This window comes from Callithrix jacchus, chromosome 12 (genome assembly GCF_049354715.1).
Source record: "Callithrix jacchus isolate 240 chromosome 12, calJac240_pri, whole genome shotgun sequence".
Lineage (NCBI taxonomy): Eukaryota > Metazoa > Chordata > Mammalia > Primates > Cebidae > Callithrix > Callithrix jacchus.
In genome coordinates this window covers 62,506,697-62,531,914 of record NC_133513.1, presented here as the reverse complement: position 1 = coordinate 62,531,914, position 25,218 = coordinate 62,506,697, and the positions used below count along the sequence as shown (strand labels likewise).

The 25,218-nt window shown below is 41.4% G+C and overlaps 1 protein-coding gene across 3 annotated transcripts in view; it reads left to right on the top strand.

Moving 5' to 3' along the window:
* The first annotated feature begins 374 nt into the window (after window positions 1-374).
* The window catches only part of SIRT1 (sirtuin 1), a 40,357-nt gene continuing 15,513 nt past the window's right edge, over window positions 375-25,218 (top strand). The window contains exons 1-6 of one of the 3 annotated variants that reach the window (XM_002756312.6): window positions 375-831; window positions 2,629-2,745; window positions 5,002-5,243; window positions 7,443-7,595; window positions 23,116-23,263; window positions 24,407-24,486. In XM_002756312.6, coding sequence (XP_002756358.3) covers window positions 384-831; window positions 2,629-2,745; window positions 5,002-5,243; window positions 7,443-7,595; window positions 23,116-23,263; window positions 24,407-24,486 — 1,188 coding nt within the window. In that variant the 5' untranslated portion in view covers window positions 375-383. Of the gene's footprint in view, window positions 832-874; window positions 1,090-2,628; window positions 2,746-5,001; window positions 5,244-7,441; window positions 7,596-22,479; window positions 22,605-23,115; window positions 23,264-24,406; window positions 24,487-25,218 lie in introns of those variants that run through there. The other 2 variants (XM_009009862.3, XM_017979080.3) reach the window with 2 other exon arrangements.

Here is a 25,218-nt window from a genome sequence, read left to right as displayed (position 1 = left end):
AGTGCGGACCAAAACTGGAGTTGTTCGGGCGGTAATGATTTGAGGTCGGTTTGAAAGAGAAGCTGAGAAAGCGGCCGAGGGGCGAATTTGGCTGCACAACACGCCTGTGCCACAGAAGGGTACGGCCGCGGGCCGCCGGGGCACAGTTTCCTACCAGCTCAGGCGGAGTAGTAGACGCAGCTGCCTCCGCCCGCCACGTGACCCGTAGTGTTGTGGTCTGGCCCGCGTGGGTGGCGGGAGCGCCTAGAGGGCGGGGGTGGCGATGGGGCGGGTCACGTGACGGGGTTTAAATCTCCCGCAGCCGGAGCCGCGGGGGCGCCAGTGCCGCGCGTCAAGCGGGAGCAGAGGAGGCGACGGAGGAGGGCCAGAGAGGCAGTTGGAAGATGGCGGACGAGGCGGCCCTGGTCCTTCAGCCCGGCGGCTCCCCCTCGGCGGCGGCGGCCGAGAGGGAGGCCGCGTCCCCGCCCGCCGGGGAGCCGCTCCGCAAGAGGCCGCGGAGAGATGGTCCTGGCCCCGAGCGGAGCCCGAACGAGCTCGGTGGGACGGCCCCGGAGCGTGAGGTGCCGGCGGCGGCCGAGAGCTGCCCGGCGGCTGCGGCGGCGCTGTGGCGGGAGGCGGAGGCAGGGGCAGGGGGAGCGGCGGCGGCGGGCGGGGAACAAGAGGCCCAGGCGACGGCCGTGGCTGGGGAAGGAGACAATGGGCCGGGCCTGCAGGGCCTATCTCAGGAGCCACCGCCGGCTGACGACTTCTACGACGAAGACGACGACGACGACGACGACGAGGGCGACGAGGAGGAAGAGGCGGCGGCGGCGGCGGCGATTGGGTACCGAGGTGCGCAGGGTGCGGGCTGCCGGAACTGCGCATCCCCTCCTCCCTCTCCCGGGGATCTTCCTGGCGTGGGGTTGAGGGGGTCTCTGGGACGCGCCGGAGACTCGGGGCAGGCTCCGTGGCGTTCTCTTCCCCACCACGGCCCTCCGCTTAATTGCGCTCCTCCGGGGCTGCCGTTCCTGCTGCGGGAGCTGCGGGTGGATTCGCTTTTTCTCTGTCTGTGGCCGGCCTGGGAGGCCTTGCGCTTTGCGCAGCAGCCAGGTCGGGAGGCTCTCGCAGTCGCTTTAAAATAAGTTTTCTCTTTTCCCTCTTACTCTTTTAGCATATTGCTTTTGTTAGAGCTTTTTTTTTTCCCCCTTTTTTTTGGGGGGGGGTTGCTTTTTTCTCCCCGCCCTCCCCCCAGGACACTTAAGTCTGCAACTTTTTGCTGTCCCCGTTCGTCGGCATTTTCAATTACTTTTTGCAATCTGACACTTGTGCAATTTGCTTTTTTTTAGGGTCTATATTTTTATGCCTGAAATTACAATTTTTAAAAGAGCAAAGCTGTTTCTGTAGTCACAGCCTGCAAAATATAAAGAACATGGCTGTTCCTGAAGACATTACCATTCTGTAATGCAGTTAGTAGTGGGCATGGGAGAGTCATACTACTTTTAGAGCAGTTCGTATTACTTTTATTTTAATCTTGCTCTTGTGTACGGTGACGGTGTTGAGGCGAAGCATACTCTTTTGTATGTATGTACTGAGACACATTTAACATTGCTAGTATAATGAAGCAGATATGTTGCATTTGTCGTGTTTTTGAAGGTTTTATATTTTTCATCTGAGGAATTTCTATTTTTGAGAGGTGTTCATCTTTATCAATATTTGGGTCAGGCCGGGCGCAGTGTCTCTTTCTTGTAATCCCAGCCCTTTGGGAGGCCAAAGCGGGAGGATCTCTTGAGCCTGGAAGTTTTAGACCAGCCTGGGCAACATAGTGAGACCACCTTTCTACTAAAAATTTTTTAAAAAGATTAGCCGTGCATGGTGGTGCACAGTTGTAGTCCGAGCTACTGAGGCGGGAGGATCTCTTGAGCCCAGGAGTTCGAGGTTGCAGTGAACTATGATCGCGCCACTGCACTCCACGGTGGACAACACAGTGAGACCCTGTCTCAAAAAAAGTAATGTGTGCCTTTTTTTATTATTATTAATTTTTTTTAAAATATAGAGATGGGGTTTCATCACGTTGGTCAGTGTAGTCTCGATCTCCCGACCTCAGGTGATCCGCCCGCTTCGGCCTCCCAAAGTGCTGGGATTACAGGCGTGAGCCGCTGTGCCCGGTCAAGAGACCCTGATTTCAAGCAACACAGTTGAATGCTAATTTAATAATTGTGTTGTTAATACTGTTTATTATTTAATAGAGGAAACAATTCAGAGATACCTATGTTTAGTATTATATGAATTTAAAGTGCACTTTGCCAGTTTTATTTGAATGACATTTTTGTGTAAATTTCCATTTATTACAAGTTTCACGAACTCTATTGTTTGTGGTTGATACTTTCTATATGTTACTATCTTTTCTGTTTAAGTAGACTTAATTTATTTTTAGATTTTGGCCGAAACTTTTAGAGTCAGAGCAGAATTCCTAAATATGAAGAAACTGTACCTATGAGAAGTGCAAGCCGACCCCATAGCATTTACACATACAATATAAATGTTAAATGCTTAATGAAAATGATTACACTATAACCCTTTATGGGTCTTCATACATATTAGGTGCACATTGTTTTGGTAGTCTTGGCTGACTTTTGGTTTGTTTTGCAGATAACCTTCTGTTCGGTGATGAAATTATCACTAATGGTTTTCATTCCTGTGAAAGTGATGAGGAGGATAGAGCCTCACATGCAAGCTCTAGTGACTGGACTCCAAGGCCACGGATAGGTATGGCTCAGAGCTGTTAACTTAAGAGAGTAAATGTATGCTTTTTGTTGTTGTCCTTGTTGGTTTTTTTGAGACAGTCTCACTCTGTCGCCCAGGCTGGATGGAGTGCAGTGGTGCAATCTGCAACCTCCACTTCCTGGGTTCAAGCAATTCTCCCGCCTCAGCCTTCTGAGTAGCTGGGCTTACAGGCACCCACCCCCATGCCTGGCTAATTTTTGAGTTTTTTTTTTTTTTTTTAGTGGAGACAGGGTTTCACCATGTTGGTCAGGCTGGTCTCAAACTCCTGAATTTGTGATCCGCCCGCCTTGGCCTCCCAAAGTGCTGGGATTACAGGCATGAGCCCTTGTGCCCGGCCTTTTTTTTTTCTTCATCCAGTTAGACTGTCTTTCTCACTTACTTCATATTTCTTGTTTTTTTCACTTTTATACTTATCACTTCTCAACAAGTGCTATATCTTACATTGTATTGTTTCCTGGTCTAGAATATGTAAGTTTCACAGGAGCAGGAATTTTTTTTTTTGTTGGGGGGGGAGGGGTCACGAAGTTTTGCTCTTCTTGCCCAGGCTGTAGTGCAAGGGCGCGATCTCAGCTCACCGCAGTCTTCGCCTCCCTAGTAGCTGAAATTATAGGCATGCGCCACCACGCCCGACTAATTTTGTATTTTTAGTAGAGACGGGTTTCTCCACGTTGGTGAGCCTGGTCTCGAGCTCCCAACCTCAGGTGATGCGCCTGCGAAGCCTCCCAAAATGCTGGGATTACAGGTGTGAGTCACTGCATCTGGCCAGGGATCAGGTATTTTCGACTGACTTGTATACTGTTGTTTTGTCAGTGCCTAAAATGTGCCTGGCACATAGTTTGTGCTCAACAAATATTTAATAAACGTGAGTAAATATTTAATAAATATGTGAATGAAATGGGAAAATATTTTGTAATAGAAAGCATTTTTAGATTTTTATACCAAAGGTAATAACATAATCATCTTGAAAGTGGATCATCTTTTTTCTTTTCTTTCTTTTTTTTTTTGAGATGGAGTCTTTGTCTCTGGAATGCGGTGGCCAACCTTGGCTTACTACAACCTCTACCTTCTGGATTCAAGTGATTCTTATGCCTCAGCCTCCTGAGTAGCTAGGATTATAGGAGCATGCCACCATGCCCAGCTAATTTTTATATTTTTAATAGAGACAGTTTTGCCATGTTGGCCAGGCTGGTCTCGAACTCCTGACCTGAAGTGATCTGCCCCTCTCGGTCTCCCAAAGTGTTGGGATTACAGGTGTGAGCCACCTCTCCCAGCTGAAAGTGAATCTTTACAAATGGTTTGATTATTTAAACAGTAAAGATTAGTTTCTCTTTGGTGTCTGTAGTTTTATTTAAATATATATATATTTTTAATCAACTAGGGAGCTGATTTCAGCAATTTCAGGGTAAAAGAAAATGATTAGGCTGGGTATGGTGGCTCACGCCTGTAATCCCAGCACTTTGGGAGACTGAGGCGGGCAGATCACCAGGTCACGAGATCAAGACCATCTGGCTAACACAGTGAAACCCAGTCTCTACTAAAAGTACAAAAAAAAAATAGCCAAGCTTGATGGCACGTGCCTCTAAACCCAGCTTCTCAGGAGGCTGAGGTAGGAGAATCGATTGAACCTGGGAGTCGGGAGGTTGTGGTAAGCCGAGATCGAGCCATTGCACTCCAGCCTGGGTAGCAAGAGCGAAACTCTTGTCTCCAAAAAAAAAAAAGGAAAAGAAAATGATTAATTCTCAGAACAACAACATCGTATGTATTATCTTGCAAGATTAGTTAAGGTCAAATTGAAAAATTACCGGAAAAATAATTAAGCTGGCAGTTATGTATAGGTTTTCATTTCTTTTTCCTGTGTGGTTTTAATGGTAAGTAGTATAGGCTTTTAGGTCTGGTACGATCTTTTCTGTGTTGACTTGTAGCAGCTTTTTGTAAATACTTTTGTGTTATTGTGGTGTATGTTTCTAGATTTTAACCATAAGAACTTAATTTTGGTTGTTAGGTTCTTAAAGTATGTATTTAGAGCTCAAGGGGGTCTCCCAACTCTGATTAGATCTTCCTAGTCTCATTGGGATATAGCATTAATTATGAGTGTGTACTAAGAATGAAAGACCATTAAATTACATTTTCTTTGCAAAAAATTCTCACAGATTGCTAACTCATTACCTCAGAAAATAAATGAGATTGTGAATTATTTGACAAGTTGACTTGATCTAAGTCTTTTCCCTCTTATTGTAGGTCCATATACTTTTGTTCAGCAGCATCTTATGATTGGCACAGATCCTCGAACAATTCTTAAAGATTTATTGCCGGAAACAATTCCTCCACCTGAATTGGATGACATGACACTATGGCAGATTGTTATTAACATCCTTTCAGAACCACCAAAAAGGAAAAAAAGAAAAGATATTAATACAATTGAAGATGCTGTGAAATTACTACAAGAGTGCAAAAAAATTATAGTTTTAACTGGAGCTGGGGTATGTAAGACTAGTAAATGGGGGAAGTGGTAAATGTATTTTCTTATGCCTTTTCCAAGTAGGAAACATTTTTCTGGTTTAGGAGGATTTATCCTTACATGATAATGGATGTTTGGAAACTGCCAAAAACTGAGTGTAGCAGCAGTTGCTAAATTAGTTCAGATTTTTTAAACCTCTCCAACAGCCTTTAAAAAAATTTGCTTCTGCTTATTTATAGCACAGTGGGTAAATGGAATTAAAGCAAGATTTTTACCTACATTATATCACAGCTCGTAAAGGAGATGCAGGGAATTGAAACTCTGCTTTTATTAAGGTATGTCAGAGTCTGAAGGAGAAATTGAATATTTGTTTGATTTTTATGAGAAACTGGAAATCTAGTTGGTATTCACAAGTGAAGAACTTAATGTTGGGAAGATAAGAGATTCCTACCTTCCCTCCATTTTAAATTAAGATGATAGGATTGTGGCGGCTTGACATTTTCTATTTCATCTACCTTAGGGTCTCAGCTAATTTGTTACCTAAGGCTATTGCACAGTGTGTATTTCATACAGGATATATTGCATGTTAGCAACCAGAGCAACTGCTGTAGTAAAATTTTGTCCTGTTTTCTGCCATTTCAAATTGTGAAAAGGTGTTACATAATCTTAAATGATCATCAGGAGTATGTTTTGCTGACAGATAATGATGTAGACAAGTTTGTTTAACTTACCTTAAATTGACCTTGACTCCAGGTCAAATTGGAGTCTACTCTGGTAAGATGATGAAACAATAACTTCTGAAATCTCTATTTGAAATGTCAGGATTTTTTGTATGATTAGTATATAAATCTGTTCTTAAAGAAATGAAGAATTGAAATATTATACAGCCTTTTAAAAACTTTTCTGAGGCAGGGTCTTGCTCTGTTGCCCTGGCTGGAGTGCAGGGGTGCCATCATGGCTCACTGCAGCCTCAACCTGTACTGGCTTATACAGTGGTGTTTTTTTGTTTTGTTTTGAAACAGAGTTTTGCCCTATTATGCTCCTATAATCCCAGCTTCCGGCTATTTTTTTGTCTATTTTTTTGAGACGGAGTTTCGCTCATGTTACCCAGGCTGGAGTGCAATGGCGTGATCTTGGCTCACCGCAACCTCTGCCTCCTGGGTTCAGGCAATTCTCCTGCATCAGCCTCCTGAGTAGCTGGGATTACAGGCACACGCCACCATGCCCAGCTAATTTTTTGTATTTTTTAGTAGAGACAGAGTTTCACCATGTTGACCAGGATGGTCTCAAATCTCTTGACCTCGTGATCCACCCACCTCGGCCTCCTAATGTACTGGGATTACAGACTTGAGCCACCGCGCCTGGCCCTTTTTTGTATTTTTAGTAGAGACGGGGTTTCATCATGTTGGCCAGGTTGGTCGCGATTTCCTGACCTCAGGTGATCCACCTGCCTTGGCCTCCCAAAGTGCTGGGATTACAGGCATGAGCCACTGTGCCTGGCTATTTTTTATGAAAATAGAGAAATGTAGTAGTAGTGCGGTGATAGAACCCTAACTATAGGAACGATTTCTTTGGAATTAATTGTCTGTAATAGAAATTCTTGGCTAGTGCAGTGGCTCATAAATATAATTCCAGCACTTTGAGAGGCAAAAGTGGGAGGAACACTTGAGCCCGGAGTTTGAGACCACCCTGAGCAAGAGACCCCCCGTCTCTACAAAAAATTAGCCTGGTATGCTCATGTGTACCTGTAGTTCCAGCTACTCAGGAGGGTGACGTGGGAGGATTGCTTGAGCCTGAAAGGTTGAGGCTGCAGTGAGCCATGATGGTACCGCTGCCCTCCAGCCTGGGCGTCAGAGTGAAACTGTCTCAAAAAATAAAAATAAAAATTCTTCCCTACTTAAAATAATTTGTTGATGGTTTACTCCCTTTTCAGGTTGCATTTGCATTAATTTGTTGGTTAAACGCTTAAAAGGTTTAAAATTAGCCTGAGAAAAATTTCTTATCTGTGTTAAAGGTGGAATATGAGGTATGTTTAATCATACTCAGTTATTTGGGAGTTTTATTTCTATTTGAAATTAGGGTAGGGTTGTATTTTTGTTTCTTAAAAGGAGTTTCAGACTAAAATTTTCTTTCTCAACTCTTATCTAGTTATATGGTAAGAGAGCTAGTTTTTATAAAGGTAGAAGATTTAATTTTACAAATTATGCCATGTACATTTTAGGTGTCTGTTTCATGTGGAATACCTGACTTCAGGTCAAGGGATGGTATTTATGCTCGCCTTGCTGTAGACTTCCCAGATCTTCCAGATCCTCAAGCGATGTTTGATATTGAGTATTTCAGAAAAGATCCAAGACCATTCTTCAAGTTTGCAAAGGTACTATGAACTCTTCTGGTTGTTTCTTTGGCCTTGTCTCATGAAAAAGTATTTTGTTCATACATAGCTACTTTAAGATTATCATTCATTGTTTAGTAAAGTGGATGCTGCTACTGTGGCAGAGTAAGATCACTCATTATGGCCAGGATTCTCTTACTTCTAGAGAACGACTGTCATCTACTTTTCTTCATTGTAGGAGTGAGCTTATTTTCAAAGAGACAGTTTCATATTTTTAAAATTTGCACTTCACCTATGGTTGTTATCTGCCTGGGCTTCTTTAAGAGGTTTGTACACCATATAAAAGTAACATAACTTGTGATTTATAATATTTTATTACAGATTGTAAAGGTTAGAACATTGCTTTGGGATTTTGTAGTCAAGTTTTAGCATTAGGATGTGCCTGAAAAATCATTTGTAATTAGAGATGGGGAAGATTCTTGAGTTGGATTTTTGTCAACAAGTTGCAGAGGAGCCTTATTCTGCTCCAGAGTTGCACTGTCCAGTTCAGAAGCCACTAGCTCAGCTACATGTGGCTGCTGAGTACTTGAAATGTGTTAACATGTACAATAAATGTGGAAGACATCAGATTTTTAGAGATCCAGTATGAAGAAAACAAAATATTTTATTAGTTTTATTTATTTAAATATTAAACAAATATTGGTTTTTATATGTAAATAATACTTTTTAGAATTTTTAATTCTTTCTTTTGAAATACTTTTGATATTGGATTAAATAAAATATATTTTGGGCTGTACATGTTGCCTCATGCCTGTGATCTCAGCACTTTGGGAGACCAAGGTAGGAGGATCAGTTGAGCCAGGAGTTTGAGACCAGCCTGAGCAACACATTGAGACCACATCTCTACAAAATAATAAAATTTGCTGGGCATGGTGGTGCACCTGTAGACTCAGCTACTCAGGAAGCTGAGGTGGGAAGATCCCTTGAGTCCAGAAGCTCAAGATTCTAAGTGAACCATGATCTGCCACTGCACTTTATCCTGGGCAACAGAGCAAGAGTTTTTCAAAAATATATGTATGTTTTGAAGTTTTCACTTTTTTTTTTTTTTGAGACGGAGTCTTACTCTGTTGTCCAGGCTGGAGTGTGATGGTGCAGTCTCGGCTCACTGCAACCTCTGCTTCCCAGGTTCAAATGATTTTCTTGCCTCAGCCACCTGAGTAGCTGGGATTACAGGCACCTGCCACCATGTCCAGCTAATTTTTGTATTTTTAGTAGAGACGGGTTCATCAGGTTGGCCAGGCTGGTCTTAGACTCCTGACTTTTCAGATGATGCACCCACCTCGGCTTTCCAATATGCTGAGATTACAGGCGTGAGCCACCGCGCCCAGCCAGTTTTCACTTTAATGTAGCTATTAAAAAATTTGAAGGTACCTGTGTGTCTCACATTATCTATTGTATAGCTCTGCTTTAGAGTATAAAGTTTAATAATGCCTTGTGCCATACCCAAGAGATTTAGTCATTAGAAAACTTTTCTTTCCTGTATTTTAGTCTTTTGAGAAGAAATTACAATATTTGTTATTGTTAAACTTGGAGGTATATGTATTTGAAAGAGTCATTTTACTTTATCCTGACCTCGTAATCTGCCCACTTCGGCCTCCCAAAGTGCTGGGATTACAGGCATGAGCCACCCACTGCACCTGACCAGTGAACCTAAATTTTAACTAAATGGTAGCCTCGTCTACTTTCGGACCATGTGATGTATTTACATGACTACAGGAGAAGCTCTACTAACTCAGAATAAATTGGTGACTGTCTTTAAAGAAAAGTAATTTTCTTTAAAGCACTGTAATCCTAGTGCTTTGGGAAGCTGAGACAGGAAGATTGCTTGAACTTAGAAATTTCAGCGTGTCCAACATAGTGAGACCCTGTCACTACCCTCCACCCCACCAAGTGTAATCTTTGTTTTATCCAGGTTGTGATACCTTAAATGGGCATTAGTGTAAAGTGGGAAAATTATGTTAAAAATTCTTGAATATGATTACTAAACTGAATTTGAAAAGTTTTCAGGCTATCAGGAGAATTTCGAACTTAAAACTTACATAATTTGAACTTTTTACTTCATATATCCACAATAATGATGGTCATCTATATCTAGCTTTTGGAGCAGACAACTGGTTTATACCTGGATTGAATAAATAATGTAGCTTTATTTTGTTAATTATGGATTAGTGAAGATTTACTGTTTTAATCTGCTGCTAGTGGTTCTACTGCATGGTTTTGGAGACCAATGAAATATGATTAAAGGTTTCTTGAATTGGATCTAGGACACTGGCATTATGAAATCTCCATGTGGCGCAGGCATTGACACTATCAGAAGACCAGCAAGTAACTAGAAGTTACTTTGATCTTAAATCTTATTACAAAAACTTGACTCACTAGTGCATTTTTATGATACTCACAAGATTTTTGTTGTAAATTTTTTTATTTTTTGCTGCTTTTGAGACAGGGTCTCACTTTGTCTGGAGTGCAGTAGTGATCATGGCTCACTGCAGTCTTGATCTCCTGGACTCAGGTGATCCTCCCGCTTTGGCTCCCCAAGTAGCAGGGACCACAGGTGTTTGCCCCCACATTCTGCTAATTTTTTTTTTTTGAGATGGAGTTTCGCTCTTGTTATCCAGGGTGGAGTGCAATGGCACGATCTTGGCTCACCGCAACCTCCGTCTCCTGGGTTCAGGCAATTCTCCTGCCTCAGCCTCCTGAGTAGCTGGGATTACAGGCACACGCCACCATGCCCAGCTAATTTTTTGTGTTTTTAGTAGAGACGGGGTTTCACCATGTTGACCAGGATGGTCTCGATCTCTTGACGTCATGATCCACCTGCCTCGGCCTCCCAAAGTGCTGGGATTACAGGCTTGAGCCACCACGCCTGGCCTAAGTTTTGTATTTTTTGTAGAGACAGGGTTTTGCCATATTGTCCAGACTGGTCTCTTAACTCCTGAGCTCAAGCGATCCACCAGCCTTGGCCTTCCAAAGTGCTGGGATTACAATGCATGAGCCACCCCACCAGGTTTTGCTGTAAATTCATCTTGCTAAAGCTAACTTGTCACCTGTCTTCACCAACTTAGGAAAATCTACTTAATATATTGAATTCCCTGGTAAAGTTATAAGGTGCAGTTAAATGTCTAAAATTAGTAGTACTATTCTTTTGGTAGCAAGTTTTTATATATTGCTTTAAGTACATTTGGTAACCTAACATTGGAAAAATATGGTAACAGTGTAGAAATAGCAAGGTGAGGAGGATTGTATGCCTAGATGTCTAGTGTGCATCTTCAGTTTAAATGAACTTTGACATGTAAGAATCTGTAGAAGCAATTCATAATTACTCCCAAAAAATAAGTCCTTAGAACTTTTAAAATCCATTTAATAGAAATCTAGAGAGTGTATAAGAGAAAATGCGTGAAATATAATAACAATGGCACACTATTAAATTGTTATAGTGGCTCTTAACCACTCTGTACAGGTTTTATACTCCCTGGGAGGAGAAAAGGTTAAAGAGGATAAGCATTTTTCACTTGTGTATAAAATGGGGAATATGCAGGCAGGGTGCGGTGGCTTATGTCTGTAATCCCAGCACTTTGGGAGGCCAAGGCAGGGGGATCACGAGCAGTACTGCTCTAACAAAGCAGTAACTTTCTTAACACACTTCTCCATTACTTGGAATTTTCAATCTAAGTGAGATTTAAGGGCTGGCATGGTGGCTCACACCTATAATCCCAGCACTTTGGGAGGCCTAGGCAGGAACATCACCTGAGGTCAAGAGATCAAAACCAGCCTGGCCAACATGGTGATACATAGTCTCTACTAAAAGTACAAAAATTAGCTGGGTGTGGTGGTGGGCACCTTTAATCCCAGATCCTGGGGAGGTTGAGGCAGGAGAATTGCTTGAACCTGGAAGGTGGAGTTTGCGGTGAGCCATGATCCTGCAACTGCACTCCAACCTGGGTGACAGAGCAAGACTCCATCTTGGGGTGTGGGGAAAGGAGAATGTGCATTTTTTTTTTTAATTTTTACTTTATTTTTTAAGATGGGGTTTCACCATGATGGCCAGGCTGGTTTTGAACTCCTGACCTCAGGTGATCCACCCACCTCGGCCTCCCAAAGTGCTAGGATTCCAGGTATGAGCCACTGCGCCTAGCCACTGAGAATATGCAATTTTGGAAAAATAAATTTATCACTTACAAGGTGTCTTCTAACCCAGTTTATATACATTTATTTTTTGAGATGGAATCTTGCTCTGCTCATTGCAACCTCTGCCTCCTGGGTTCAAGCAGTTCTCTTGCCTCAGCCTCCCGAGTAATTGGGACTACAGGTATGCACCACCACATGCAGCTAATTTTTGTATTTTTAGTAAAGACTGGGTTTCACCATGTTGGCCAGGATGGTTTTGATCTCTTGTCCTTGTGATCTCCCCACCTCAGACTCCCGAAGTGTTGGGATTACAGACAAGAGCCACTGTGCCCAGCCTTATAAATTTAATTTTACTTTTCTGAGTTTTCATTTATGGTAATGGTTAAATCTACTAGCTTTTACAATTGTTAGTCATATATGATTCTTTGTGCATTGTTTAATTCTCACATTGGAAACTGACTAAAAAAAGAAAGCTTCTAGGCCGGGCACAGTGGCTCACACCTGTAATCCCAGCACTTTGGGAGGCTGAGGTGAGTGGATCAGCTGAGGTCAGGAGTTCAAGACCAGCCTGACCAACATGGCTAAATCCCTTCTCTACTAAAAAATACAAAAAGTAGCTGGACGTAGTAGCGGGTGCCTGTAGTCCCAGCTTCTCGGGAAGCTTGAGAAGGGAGAATTGCTTGAACCAAAGAGGCGGAGGTTGCAGTAAGCCAAGATTGCTTAAGGAGAAATAAATAAGGACAAAGAGTGCAGGATAGTACCCTAAAATGGAGGATAGGGAAAGTATTTAAATATTGTCAATATTTTACTAAATGTCCAAATGGTACAAGAATAGAATACTGATAGGGTAACCTAAATTTTTTTGAGTCAGTATACTAGTCAGAAAATTCACTAAAATGGTTTATGATTTTTGCTAGTTGTGAGAAAACATTTAAAATGAAGCCATGAAAAGAGGAAATATTATTATTATTTTATTATTATTATTGAGATGGAGTTTCGCTCTTGTTACCCAGGCTGGAGTGCAGTGGCGCGATCTCAGCTCACCGCAGCCTCCGCCTCTTGGGTTCAGGCAATTCTCCTGCCTCAGTCTCCTGAGTAGCTGGGATTACAGGCATGCACCACTGTGCCCAGCTAAATTTTTGTATTTTTAGTAGAGACGGGGTTTTACCATGTTGACCAGGATGGTCTCGATCTCTTGACCTCGTGATCCACCCACCTCAGCCTCCCAAAGTGCTGGGATTATAGGCTTGAGCCACCGCGCCCGGACCGAAAAGAGGAAATATTATTAGTGAAATTTAGATACTTTGGAAGGAAAGAGGGAATTTCTGTACCATCTATTACGCCATTGATTGTATGCAATTATTGAGAAGAAACTTAAAGGTTTTTTTTTTTTTTTTTTTTGAGACGGAATTTTGCTCTTGTCACCCAGGCTGGAGTGCAGTGATGTGATCTTGGCTCACTGCAGCCTCCACCTTTCAGGTTCAAGCAATACACCTGTCTCAGCCTCCTAAGTAGCTAGGATTACTGGCACCCACCAGCATGCCCATAATGATGGTAAGTAGAGATGGGGTTTCACCATGTTGGTCAGTCTGGTCTCAAACTCTTGACCTCAGGTGATGTTCCTGCCTAGGCCTCCCAAAGTACTGGGATTACAGGCATGAGCCACCGTGCCCAGCCCTTATATTTCATTTAGATTGAAAATTCCAAGTAATGGAGAAGTGTGTTAAGAAAGTTCTGCTCTGTTAGAGCAGTTTTTAAAATTTGGCACTATTGACATTTTGGGCTGGATTTTTTTTTCTGAGACAGTTGCACTCTGTTGAGCAATCACAGCTTGTTGCAGACTTGAACTCCTAGGCTCCTGCCTCAGCCTTCTGAGTAGCTAGGACCATAGGCACGTACCACATACCTAGATAATTTTTTTTTTTTGTAGAGTCAGGGTCTCACTGTGTTGCCCAGGCTTGTCTCGAACTCCTGGGTTCAAGCAATCCTCCTGCTTAGCCTTACAAAGTAATTACAGGCATGAGTCACTGCACCCAGCCTTGAGCTGATACTTACTTGCTGTGGGGAACTTTCCTGTATGTTGTAGGATGTTTGGCAGTATCCCCTGGACAGCCAGGTGCAATCCCAGCACTTTGGGAGGCTGGGAGTTCAAGAGACCACCCCGGCCAACATGGTGGAACCCTGTCTCTACTAAAAATATAAAAATTAGCTGGGTGTGGTACGTGCCGAGGCACAAGAATCACGACCTGGGGAGGCTGAGGTTGCCGTGAGCCAAGATGGCGCCACTGCACTCCAGCTTGGGTGACAGAGCAAGACTGTCTTAAAAAAAAAAAAAAAATCCCTGCCTCCACCCACGAAATGCCATTTGGACCCCCACTCCAAGTCCTGACAATAAAAAATGTCTTCAAAATGTTTGTTGCAAAATAACTCATTGAGGCCAACTGAGGTGGCTCACAACTTTAATCCTAGCACTTTGGGAGGTGGAGGCTGGTAGATCACTCAAGCCCAGGTGACCATCCTGGCTGACATGGTGAAACCCATCTCTACTAAGAATGCAGAAAATAGCCAGACTTGGTGGTGCTCACCTGTAATCCCAGCTGCTTGGGAGGCTGAGATGGGAGAATCACTTGAACCTGGAAGGTGGAGGTTGCAGTGAGCCTTTTTTTTAGCATAAAACTTGGCTTTTGCTGTTTTATGTTACCATATTTTCCCAGTGGCTTGCGATTATAGTCCCAACTACTCAGAAGAGTAAGGTGGAAGGATTGCTTGAGCTAAGGAATTTGAGGCTGCAGTAACTTTGATTTCACCTTTGCACACCAGTCTGAGTAACAGAGCGAGATCCATCCCTGAAAAGAAAAAACTTGGGTGTTTTACTTTGCTTTGGATTTGTAGTATTTTCTAGTTAATATAATAAATTTTCTGTGAGGTACATGAATACTTTTTCTTTTTTTTTTTTTTGAGACAGTTTCGCTGTGTCATCCAGGCTGGAGTGCAGTGGTGCAACCTCGACTCACTGCAATCTCTGCCTCCCAGGTTCAAGTGATTCTTCTGCCTCAGCCTCCCGGAGTAGCTGGGACAACAGGCGGCGCCACCACACCCCACTAATTTTTTATATTTTTAGTAGAGCCAGGATTTCACCCTGAGCCAGGATGGTCTTGATCTCCTGACATCGTGATCCACCTGCCTCAGCCTCCCAAGGTGCTGGGTGGTATTATAGATGTGAGCCCCTGCACCTGGCCTTCAGTACTTTTTAATGGTTGTCTATCAAGTGGTGAACTGTAATTCTGCACATGTATGTTTTGAGTGTGCAGTTGTACTTTTTTTTTCTTTTTTTTTTTTTTAGAGCGAGGGTTAGGATGAGGATAAGGGTTAGAGTTAGGTTTAGGGTGAGAGTGAGGGTTACACAGTTGTACATTTAAATGTACAAATAGTGTTGTTAACAATTGCCCTTTTCTGATAGGTTTCCAGTGTTACAATAAATTCCTGAAAGTGAATTTCTGTTTTGAATTTCAGAGAAACACGTCAGAGTTCTTTAAGTCTTATAGCAGCTTGGAAAGGTTGAAATAAAATCTTCCATCAGGGCGGGTGTAGTGGCTCAGGCCTTTAATCCCAGCACTTTGGGATTTAGCTAATTGGGCTGATTAAGCATGCCACTGCTGCCTATACCTACCCTAAATCTACAAAAACACCTTCAATATATTAGTAGCATTAAAATCTCTCTTTATTTATTTATTTCTTTTTGGAGACAGCGTCTGGCTCTGATATCCAGACTGGAGTGCAGTATCTTTCAGAAATTATATATCTATATGTAGTTTGTCCCTTCTGTCTTTCCTGCCCCTAATATCTATCCTCAGTGGTTACCATGGTGAAACCCTTGGGGTATCTTTCAGGGGAAAAATAAAATTGTGTTGGGATTGGGGAGGGATGTAAGCGTAAGTTTTTAATACTTGATAAATGATTACCAACAGAATAAAAAACCCACTGTTTTCTGTCTTGCTTTTTTCAACATATAATATTCTTGGGAATTACTTTATTTTATTTTATTTTATTTTGAGACGGAGATCTTGCTGTGTCGCCCAGGCTGGAGTGCAGTGGTGTGATCTCCACTCACCACAACCTCTGCCTCCTGGGTTCAAGCAATTCCCCTGCCTAAGCCTCCAGAGTAGCTGGGATTACAGGCACGCACCACCATGCCTGGCTAATTTTTTGTATTTTTAGTAGAGATGGAGTTTCATCATGTTGGCCAGGCTGGTCTCGAACTCCTGACCTGGTGATCTGCCCACTTTGGCCTCCCAAAGGGAGGAAGGAGAAGGGAGGGAAGAGGTGGGAAAAGATTTTTAAAGAGGCAGAATTTTCCCTTTGAGAGAGGAGATTTAATTCCTCAAACAATAAGCCAAAATAAAGACAGCATGAGGCCAAAAGCGTTGGAATTATAGGCATGAGCCGCTGTGCCTAGCTGCTGATAGTTTTATAACAGCACTTAATAGATATACCTTATATTTCAAAGAAGGCTGTGTAGTATTCTGTTTTAAAGTTGTTTCGCAATATATTAATGTCTCCTTTTGATAGGTATCTACGTATTTGTCTTTTTGATCTAGCGTTGTTTTTAAGGCAGTTTAAAAACCTATAGTAAATAAAACAGGCCAGGCATGGTGACTCACACCTGTAATCCCAGCACTGTGGGAGGCCGAGGCAGACAGATCACCTGAAGGTTAGGAGTTCGAGACCAGCCTGACCAACACGGTAAAACCCTGTCTCTACTAAAAATACAAAAAATTAGCCGGGCATGGTGGTGCACACCTGTAATCCCAGCTACTCAGGAGGCTGAGACAGGAGAATCACTGGAACTTGGGAGGCAGAGGTTGCAGTGAGCCAAGATTTGCACCACTGCGCTCTAGCCTGGGCAACAAGAGCAAAACTCTGTCTGAAAAAAAAGTAAAACATTAAGGTGTTATTTTTTGAGACAAGGTCTCCCTCTGTTACCCAGGCTGGAGTGTAGTGGTGTGATTGTATAGCTACTGCAGCCGCTAACTCTTGAGCTCAAATCATTCTCCTGCCTCAGCCTCCCAAGTAGCTAGTACTACAGGTGTACGCCACCATGCTTGGCTGTTTGTTTGCTTTTTTTTTTTTTTTTTTTTTGTATGGACAGTCTTGCTCTGTTGCCCATACCGGTCACAAATTCCTGAGCTCAAGTGATTCTCCTGCCTCAGCTACTCAAAGTGCTGGGATTGTAGCTGTGAACCACCAGGCTAGGCCTGTTTTGTTTTTATTAGTGTGGGTGACTGCTGGTTACTACTGGCTATTTGTATATCGCTGAATTGCCTCTTTGTTCTTAGCCATTTGTCCCCATTTGGTTGTTTTTTCACACTGACTTCTGGTAATAATTATGTTCTTTTTCTTTTGATTTACCTTAAAATTTTTTATTGATACATAATAGTTGTTTGTGTACATTATATATACTTGAAGAATTAGGCTTACTTGGATTTCAGCCTTTAGTAATCTCATGAAGGTGAGCAAACTGAAATGTATTTACTGGTCTTAGTCATTTGGTTTGTAATACGTAATAGAAATGGTGCTTATCCTAAAAGAAAAATAGCAAGCTTGAGGATGAGGGATCAGAAACTAAAAAGGCAGTGAATACTGCATAGAGGTTAAGTGCAGGGGTTTTCAGGTTTTCTCTTTCCTTTTTTTTTTAAGATACCCAAGCTGAGTGCAGTGGTGTGATCATAGCTCACTGCAACCTCTGTCCTCCGGGCTCAAGTGATCCTCCCACCTCAGCCTCCTGAGTAGCTGGGACTGCAGGTGTGTGTCACCATGCCCAGCTATTTTGTATTTTTGGTAGAGATGGGTCTCACCATGTTGCTGAGGCTGTTGCTGGATTTTCATACCAAAACAAGGCTTTGCTACTTGCTCTTGTGACCAAAATGGCAAGTTATATTTGGGTTGTTTTCTTTCATCTGCATCAGGGTATATGTCTACAGCTGGGTCAGCAAACTTTTTTTTGTCAGGTAGGGCCAGGTAGTAAATATGTAGTCTACTTTGTGGACTGCTTAGGGTCTCTGGCATACGTTCTTTGTTTTCTTTACAGCCTTTAACAAGTTAAAAAACGCAGTCCTCAGCTTTGTCTGTAGCATAATAAAGAAGAAATGAAAGTGCTTATATTATACGTGGTGCATACTGAAAGTTGATTAGTGGTGACTGGCATTTTAACTAATGACATTCTCTTGTGTTAGGTTATTACATCAGTTGGCCTGCTACGGCCTCAGTGCAAATGTGGCCCACTCCCTGTGTTTGTATAATCTGTGAGCTAAGCATTAAGCATTATTGCTTAAATCAACAAATAAAGTTTATGTGGTATACAACATGTTTTGATGTTGTGTACATTATGGAATGGGTAATCAAGCTAATATTCATTACTTCACATGCTTTTTTTGGGTGGTCAGGATATTTAAAATCTATTCTTAATAATTTTCAGGTATACAATATGTTGTTATAGTCAACAATAGATCTCCTGAACTTACTTCTTCCATATCTTCCCAATGCCATCCCCTGCTAATAATTAATTTTTAATGGCTGGGGGAAAAATTGAAAGAACTATTTCATGACACTTGAACATTATATAAAATTCTTAGGTCATTGTTCATAAATAACAAACTTTTATTAGAACATAGCCATAGTTTGGCTGGGTGTGGTGGCTCATGCCTGTAATTTCAGCACTTTGGGAGGCTGAGGTGGGCGGCTCACCTGAGGTCAGGAGTTTGAGACCAGCCTGACCAACATGGAGAAACCCTGTCTCTACTAAAAATACAAAATTAGTTGGGTGTGGTGGCACATGCCTTTTAATCCCAGCTACTTGGGAGGCTGAGGGAGGAGACTCGCTTGAACCAGGGAGGCAAGGCAGAGGTTGCAGTGAGTGGAGATTGTGCCATTGCTCTTCAGCCTGGGCAGCAAGAACAAAACTCTTGTCTCAAAAAAAAAAAAAAGAAAGAAAGAAAGAAAGAAAATAGCCATGCTTATTTATATGTTGAAATACAGTTCAATTTGTCAGGTGACCAATTTATTATTATTGATTAAGATGTTGAGTGGCTTATTCAAGTTTGGTTTTGTGGAATCAAAGAGACAGGAGGTATTATGAGGACTCTCCTTGCCAGGATTGATGTATTTCACTTTTTTTTTTGACAGGAAGGAAAGTTTAGGTTCTATTTTCTTAGCAACTCTACTTACTGCCTCCATCTGATATATACATAGGAGAAGATGGATATCAGCAGAGATTAACATCTGTACATTTTGATGAATTCTTTTAACACTTTATTTTTTAAAGAGGGAATTTTGGCTGGGTGCAGTGATTCACACTTGTAATTCCAGCACTTTGGGAGGCCAAGGCGGATGGCACCTGAGGTCAGGAGTTTGTGACCGGCCTGGTCAAGGGATCGAGACCATCCTGGCCTGTGTTGGCCAGGTGAAACCTTGTCTCTACTAAAACATGGTGAAACCCTGTCTCTGTTTATTTTTGTTTAAAAATAAACAAAATTAGCTCCGGGGGGGGTGGTGTATTCCTATAGTCCTAGCTACTTGGAAGGCTGAGGTGGGAGAATTGGTCGAACCTAGGAGGCGGAGGTTTCACTTAGCCAAGTTGCGCCACTGCACTCCAGCCTGGGCTACAGAGTGAGGCTCTGTCTGAGAAAAAAGAAAAGGGAGTAGGGATGAATTTCATCATGTTGTGCGAGCTGGAGTGTAGCACCTTTATAGGCACTATCATAGAATACTACAGCTCCCATACTCCTGGACTCAAGTGATTCTCCCTCCTCTGTCTCCCCAGTAGCTGGAACAATAGGCCTGTGTCACCATGCCCAGCTGCCTTTTTTGTTTTGTTTTGAGACAGAGTCTCGCTCTCTTATCAGGTTGGAGTGCAGTGGCATGATCTCAGCTCACTGAAACCTCTACCTCCTGGGTTCAAGTGATTCTAATGCTTCAGCCTCCCAAGTAGCTGGGACTATAGGCACACACCACCATACCCAGCTAATTTTTGTATTTTTAGTAGGGACGGGGTTTTACCAAGTTGGCCAGGATGGTCTTGATCTCTTGACCTCCTGATCCCACCTGCCTGCGCCTCCCAAAGTGCTGAGATTACAAGTGCGAGCCACCGTATTGGCACCTTTGCCTTTTATTCTGGGGTCTTTTATTCATATTGCTAGAAATCTGGAGAAGAAAGAAAGGCATAATCTCTAGAGAAAAGCCATTTTTTCTGCAGATCATTCTCAGCTTTAGTTTTGCCCACGTTGGTTGGTATGGCCAATTCCTGGATTATTTACATGTTTCCAGACATAGCTATGTGAAAGCAGGGTTTGTTTTTATAGTGTTTTGAGCCTTTGGTTCCAGTTCTTCTACTCTTAGTCTGTAAGGATCCATGTGGCAGCAACAGAATGGCCCAGCCCTTATGACTATTCTTTAAAAAAACCTTAGGATATTCAGGTCTGGGTGGTCTTGCCTGGAACAGGGCTCAGCATGTCATACTTTGACCATGGAAGAGTTAATCCATACTCTGTCTGTGAGTTGTATCTCCAGTACTTTGGTTTTCAGCAAGTGGTCCTGTGTTAGGAGGAGTGGTTTATATTAGAACAGAACAGTCCTTCCAGAGTAATTTTTTCCATTATTTCAGGTTTAGGTTTGTTTTTTTCTTTTTCTTTTTTTTAAAGGCTCTCACTCTGTCACCCAGGCAGGAGAGCAGTGACACGGTCATAGCTCACTGGAACCTCCACTTCCCTGGGCCCAGGTGATTCTCCCACCTCAGCCTCCCAAGTGTCTGGGACTACAGGCATGAACCATTAGGCTGGCTAATTTTTGTGATTTTTGTAGAGTCAGGGTTTTGCCATGTTTCCCAGGCTGATCTTGAACTCCTGGTCTCAAGTGATCTGCCTGCCTTGGCCTTCCAAAGTGCTAGAATTAGAGGTGTGTGCTACCACACCTGGACTACCTCTCTTAATCTGAACACTATATTTAAATCTAATAATTCAGACATGGTCCATTTCATACTTGACAGAAAGTATGAGTCAAAGACTCGAATCATTCACATTCTCAGATGTAAAATGTAGGCTTATAAAATAAAACAGAAATGTCCTTTATAATTTGCCTTAAAGGTAGTTAAATTAATTTTAAGGGCTAACCTTGAACTGTTATAAGTAGGACACGAGGGAAGAACGTGTAAGAGCTAAATCTAGTGTTCTGTAGATCTTTGTGTTTCTTACCCTATCCTTTAGAAAGGGTGGGGGGTGGACATGGATAAGACACACAGTTAATTTGTGTGTGTGTGTGGCGGGGGTGGAGTCTTGGTACTTTTGTTCCCTGACAATGCCCTGGAGTTGTTTGGTGGTTTTTTATTTTTCTTTTTTGACAGAGTCTTGCTCTGTTGCCTAGGCTGGAGTGCAGCGGCACAATCTTGGCTGACTGTATCCTCCACCTCCTCGGGTCAGGCTGTTCTCCTGCCTCAGTCTCCTAAGGAGCCGGGATTACAGGCACATGCCACTACACCTGGCTAATTTTTTATATTTTTAGTAGAGACGGAGTTTCACCATATTGGCCAAGCTGGTCTTGAACTCCTGACTTCGTAATCACCTGCCTTGGCCTCCCAGAGTGCTGGGATTACAAGTGTGAGCCACCATGCCTGACTGGAGTTATTTTATTTATTTATTTTTTTAATTCTGCCTTTGGTATGCTGTTATCACTTCCTTACTACTATGGATCCTATTTTATCTGTTGCCTAGCATATTCTCAGAGTGCTTAAAATACTCTAAAAGCTATTTCCAGAAGGAGCTTTAATAAGACATTAAGATGTTTAATCTCCTAAATGTAAATATTCTAGAACAAAGCATTCTGGGGGAGAAAACAGTGGTTGATTTAACACAACTTACTTTCCCAAAACAAGGTACCTTTTGGTTTTCTGTAAACATTGACTTCATTAAACTTTTGCCTTGCTACTATTTGCACTGTCCGTTTCTTAAATTGCAGAGTTACTGACAACAATTTGTGATAAATACTCGAATGTAAGGTTTTTAGCAGCATGTATGTGATAGCTGTTACAGAATTCACTTAGGTTTTACTTAGGAGCCTAAGAAGTAGAACCTAGAAGTTTCAGTGGGAATTTTTTTTTTTATTTGAAAGATTAAATAGGTAAAAAGTCATCTTTAATTTCTACCAAACTTTTTTTGTATAATGTTGGGAGTGAAAGTTCCCCACACATGCTTATAGCCTGTTTGTATCCTTCCTGACTTGATTGATTAAATGGACATATCTATATACATGTGCATATAATTCCAATTTTTGCTTAGTAACAAAAACAAAACAAGCTGTACATACTGGTGACTATTGCTTTTTTCACGTATGTCATGAGTCATTTTCCAGGTCAGTTCATCTAGATCTCCCTCATTCTTTTTAATGGCTACATACTCCACTATTATGGATATACCATATTTATGCAACCGGTTCCCTACTGACGGACATACGGTTGTGTCTAGTTTTTTTGCTGGCATTATGATATGTTAGAGCCTGTAATGAATGGTAAGGAAGTAAGTAGATGATAGCACTACTACTTTAAAGGAAAAAGTAGAGAAGAAACTTCCTTTGCCATAGCACTTACTAAATGAAATTTAATAAAAACACTGTCAAAGTTGGGAGGACCAAAATTGATACTTTTTCTCTGATCTTTTTGCCATGTGTATATCTGAATTCTTTGTTTTTAAAGAAGAAACAGCATTGAAGCATTATTTGGGGGGAAAAACACACACACAAAATCCAGCAACTCAGCATTCATGAGCAACTCTATACTATACCAGTATGTGCCTGTGCAGTGGAAGGAAAACAATTTTGGTAAGGATTAAAACTTTAGCTTTAAACTTCCAACAGGTTGATATTCTGATGAATGATAAATCAAATAGCAATTTAAATATTCATGTATTGACAGTGCTTTTTTTTTTTAAATCACCCTATGTTTGTTATCTGTAATTTTAGTTTAAACTTTTCCCTTTTTTTCTTTAAAGAAAAAAAATCTGAATTTGCAGCCAAAAAAATTAGATATACTAAGGTTGTATTACTTCTGACTTTTATTAAAATATCAACATTTATTAGAGATGTTTATGAGTCAACTTCGTCCTTTTCTTCAAGGGGCCAAGTTCGCTAATTGCTGAGTTTTATACATAGGACAGCAACAGTCCTTTTGTTGTAGGTGTGTGTTGCATCCATCTAGATACTTTAAAATGCTCATCTATTTCATTTTTTAAATTATATGTGGGGTATTATAATTGGTAGTTTTTTGTTAAACATATGAAATCCATTGTTTATTTCACTAATGTAGATTTTTTCTACCTTTTGCTTGATACAGGAAATATATCCTGGGCAATTCCAGCCATCTCTCTGTCACAAATTCATAGCCTTGTCAGATAAGGAAGGAAAACTACTTCGCAACTATACCCAGAACATAGACACGCTGGAACAGGTTGCAGGAATCCAAAGGATAATTCAGTGTCATGGTTAGTAAACTTCAGAATGGTTTTCTATAGTTTATTTTAGTTTTATAGGAAAAATCAGAATTAGAAAGCAGACTGCCATCTAGAAGTGGAGATTAAGCATTATTTAATCATGTTATCTCATTAATGTAGATAACCTCAGAAAAGTGGAAAGCGAAAATAATAAGAACAGAAGTATTGGCCTTTATATAAAACCTCAGATATTAGTGTGCTTTTGGATTTCAAAGATGTTGCCGTTGCTTACAGTCTTTTCTGGCCTGATGCGGTGGCTGCCTGTAGTCCTAGCACTTTGGGAGGCCAAGGCAGGCGGACCGCATGAGGCCAGGAGTTTGAGAATGGCCAACATGGTGAAACCCTGTCTCTACTAAATATACAAAAATAAGCTGGGCATGGTGGCAGGCGCCTGTAATCCCAGCTGCTCAGGAGGTTGAGTTACAATAATCACTAATCCACGAGTTGGAGGTTGCAGTGAGCTGAGACTGTGCCATTGCACTCCAACCTGGGTGACAGAGTAAGACTCTTAAAAAAAAATTTTTTTTCTCATTATAAGAATAATGTTAGCTACTAATGAAGAAATATCACATCTTTAGTTTATGAAACTATAAGAGAACTGGATAGTTGAGATGTACAGGATTCAGAGATTTAGAAACATGTAAAACAAATTTCAACAGGTCATTTTCTTATGTATCTGAACTGTTTCTAAGAACTGCTAAGCTGAGGTAATAGAATTGGAACTATCCAACTTTGCAAGATTTTAGCCCTGGAGGAGTGAGTTGTTACAGTTTTGTTGAAAAGAGTAGCTTTATTTATTTTCTTTTTTTCTAATGAGTTGAAAAGAGTAGCTTTAGAAGGCATCGTTGTATCAGTGTCTTAGCAATTGAGAATTGTATTTATTCTATGTATAAGTAAATAAGTATATATGTAAATTCTTTATCCCCTAGATTCTCCTGTAGCGTATCACAAAATCTGCAGTGTGTTCTGAGTTTTAAAATAAAAGTTAAAAAAGAAAATCTTTAAACTCTCTTAACTTTGCAGACTTTATAACGTTTGTGGTGTGTCTTAATTTGTCAAACTTTATAACGTTTGTGGTGTGTTCAAGAAACAAATACTTCTTTAATGAAGTGTATATATGTTGGTTATTTTTAGGTTCCTTTGCAGCAGCATCTTGCCTGATTTGTAAATACAAAGTTGACTGTGAAGCTGTTCGAGGAGATATTTTCAATCAGGTAATTTGTTTCCCATATTTTAGGAACTGTGCATGTCTCTGATGTATTTTTTCTTTTGCCTCAAAATCATTTTTTTTCCCGATCCAGGAAGAAAATAGTTAGCCTTGGGAATTTTGGTGAAATACACAAGAACCTTTCAGTACCTTAAGTGAAAAACAGCTCTATAAAGTCTCTTAAAATTATGAAATTGGCTTCTTAGTGTCTAAACCAAACATAAAATACCAGATCATAAGCAAGTGTTGTTATACTAGTTTTTCTCCTCCTCCTCCCTTTTTGTGCCTGTCAGGTTTGGACCTTATATTTGTTGTGGTAAACTTTTTAAAGTATTTCATACATACTTATTGCCAAAAAATATAGGAAAATGTGGCAGAAAATAAAAATTATCCAGAAATATTTCCTATGTATTTAGCAATATATAGAGTTAATCATGTCATTATGAAAGAGGAAGAACAGTATAGTAAAATGGAATCATTGGTTGGGTGCGGTGGCTCATGCTTGTAATCCCAGCACTTTGGGAGGCTGAGGTGGGTGGATCATTTGAAGTCAGCCTGGCCAACATGGCAAAACGCTGTCTCTCCTAAAAATACAAAATAGCCTGGCATGGTGTCATACACCTTTAATCCCAGCGATTTGGGAGGCTGAGGCAGGAGAATCACTTGAACCCGGGAGGTGGAGGTTGCAGTGAGCCAAGAGATCATGCCTCTGCACTCCAGCCTGGGCAACAGCAAGACT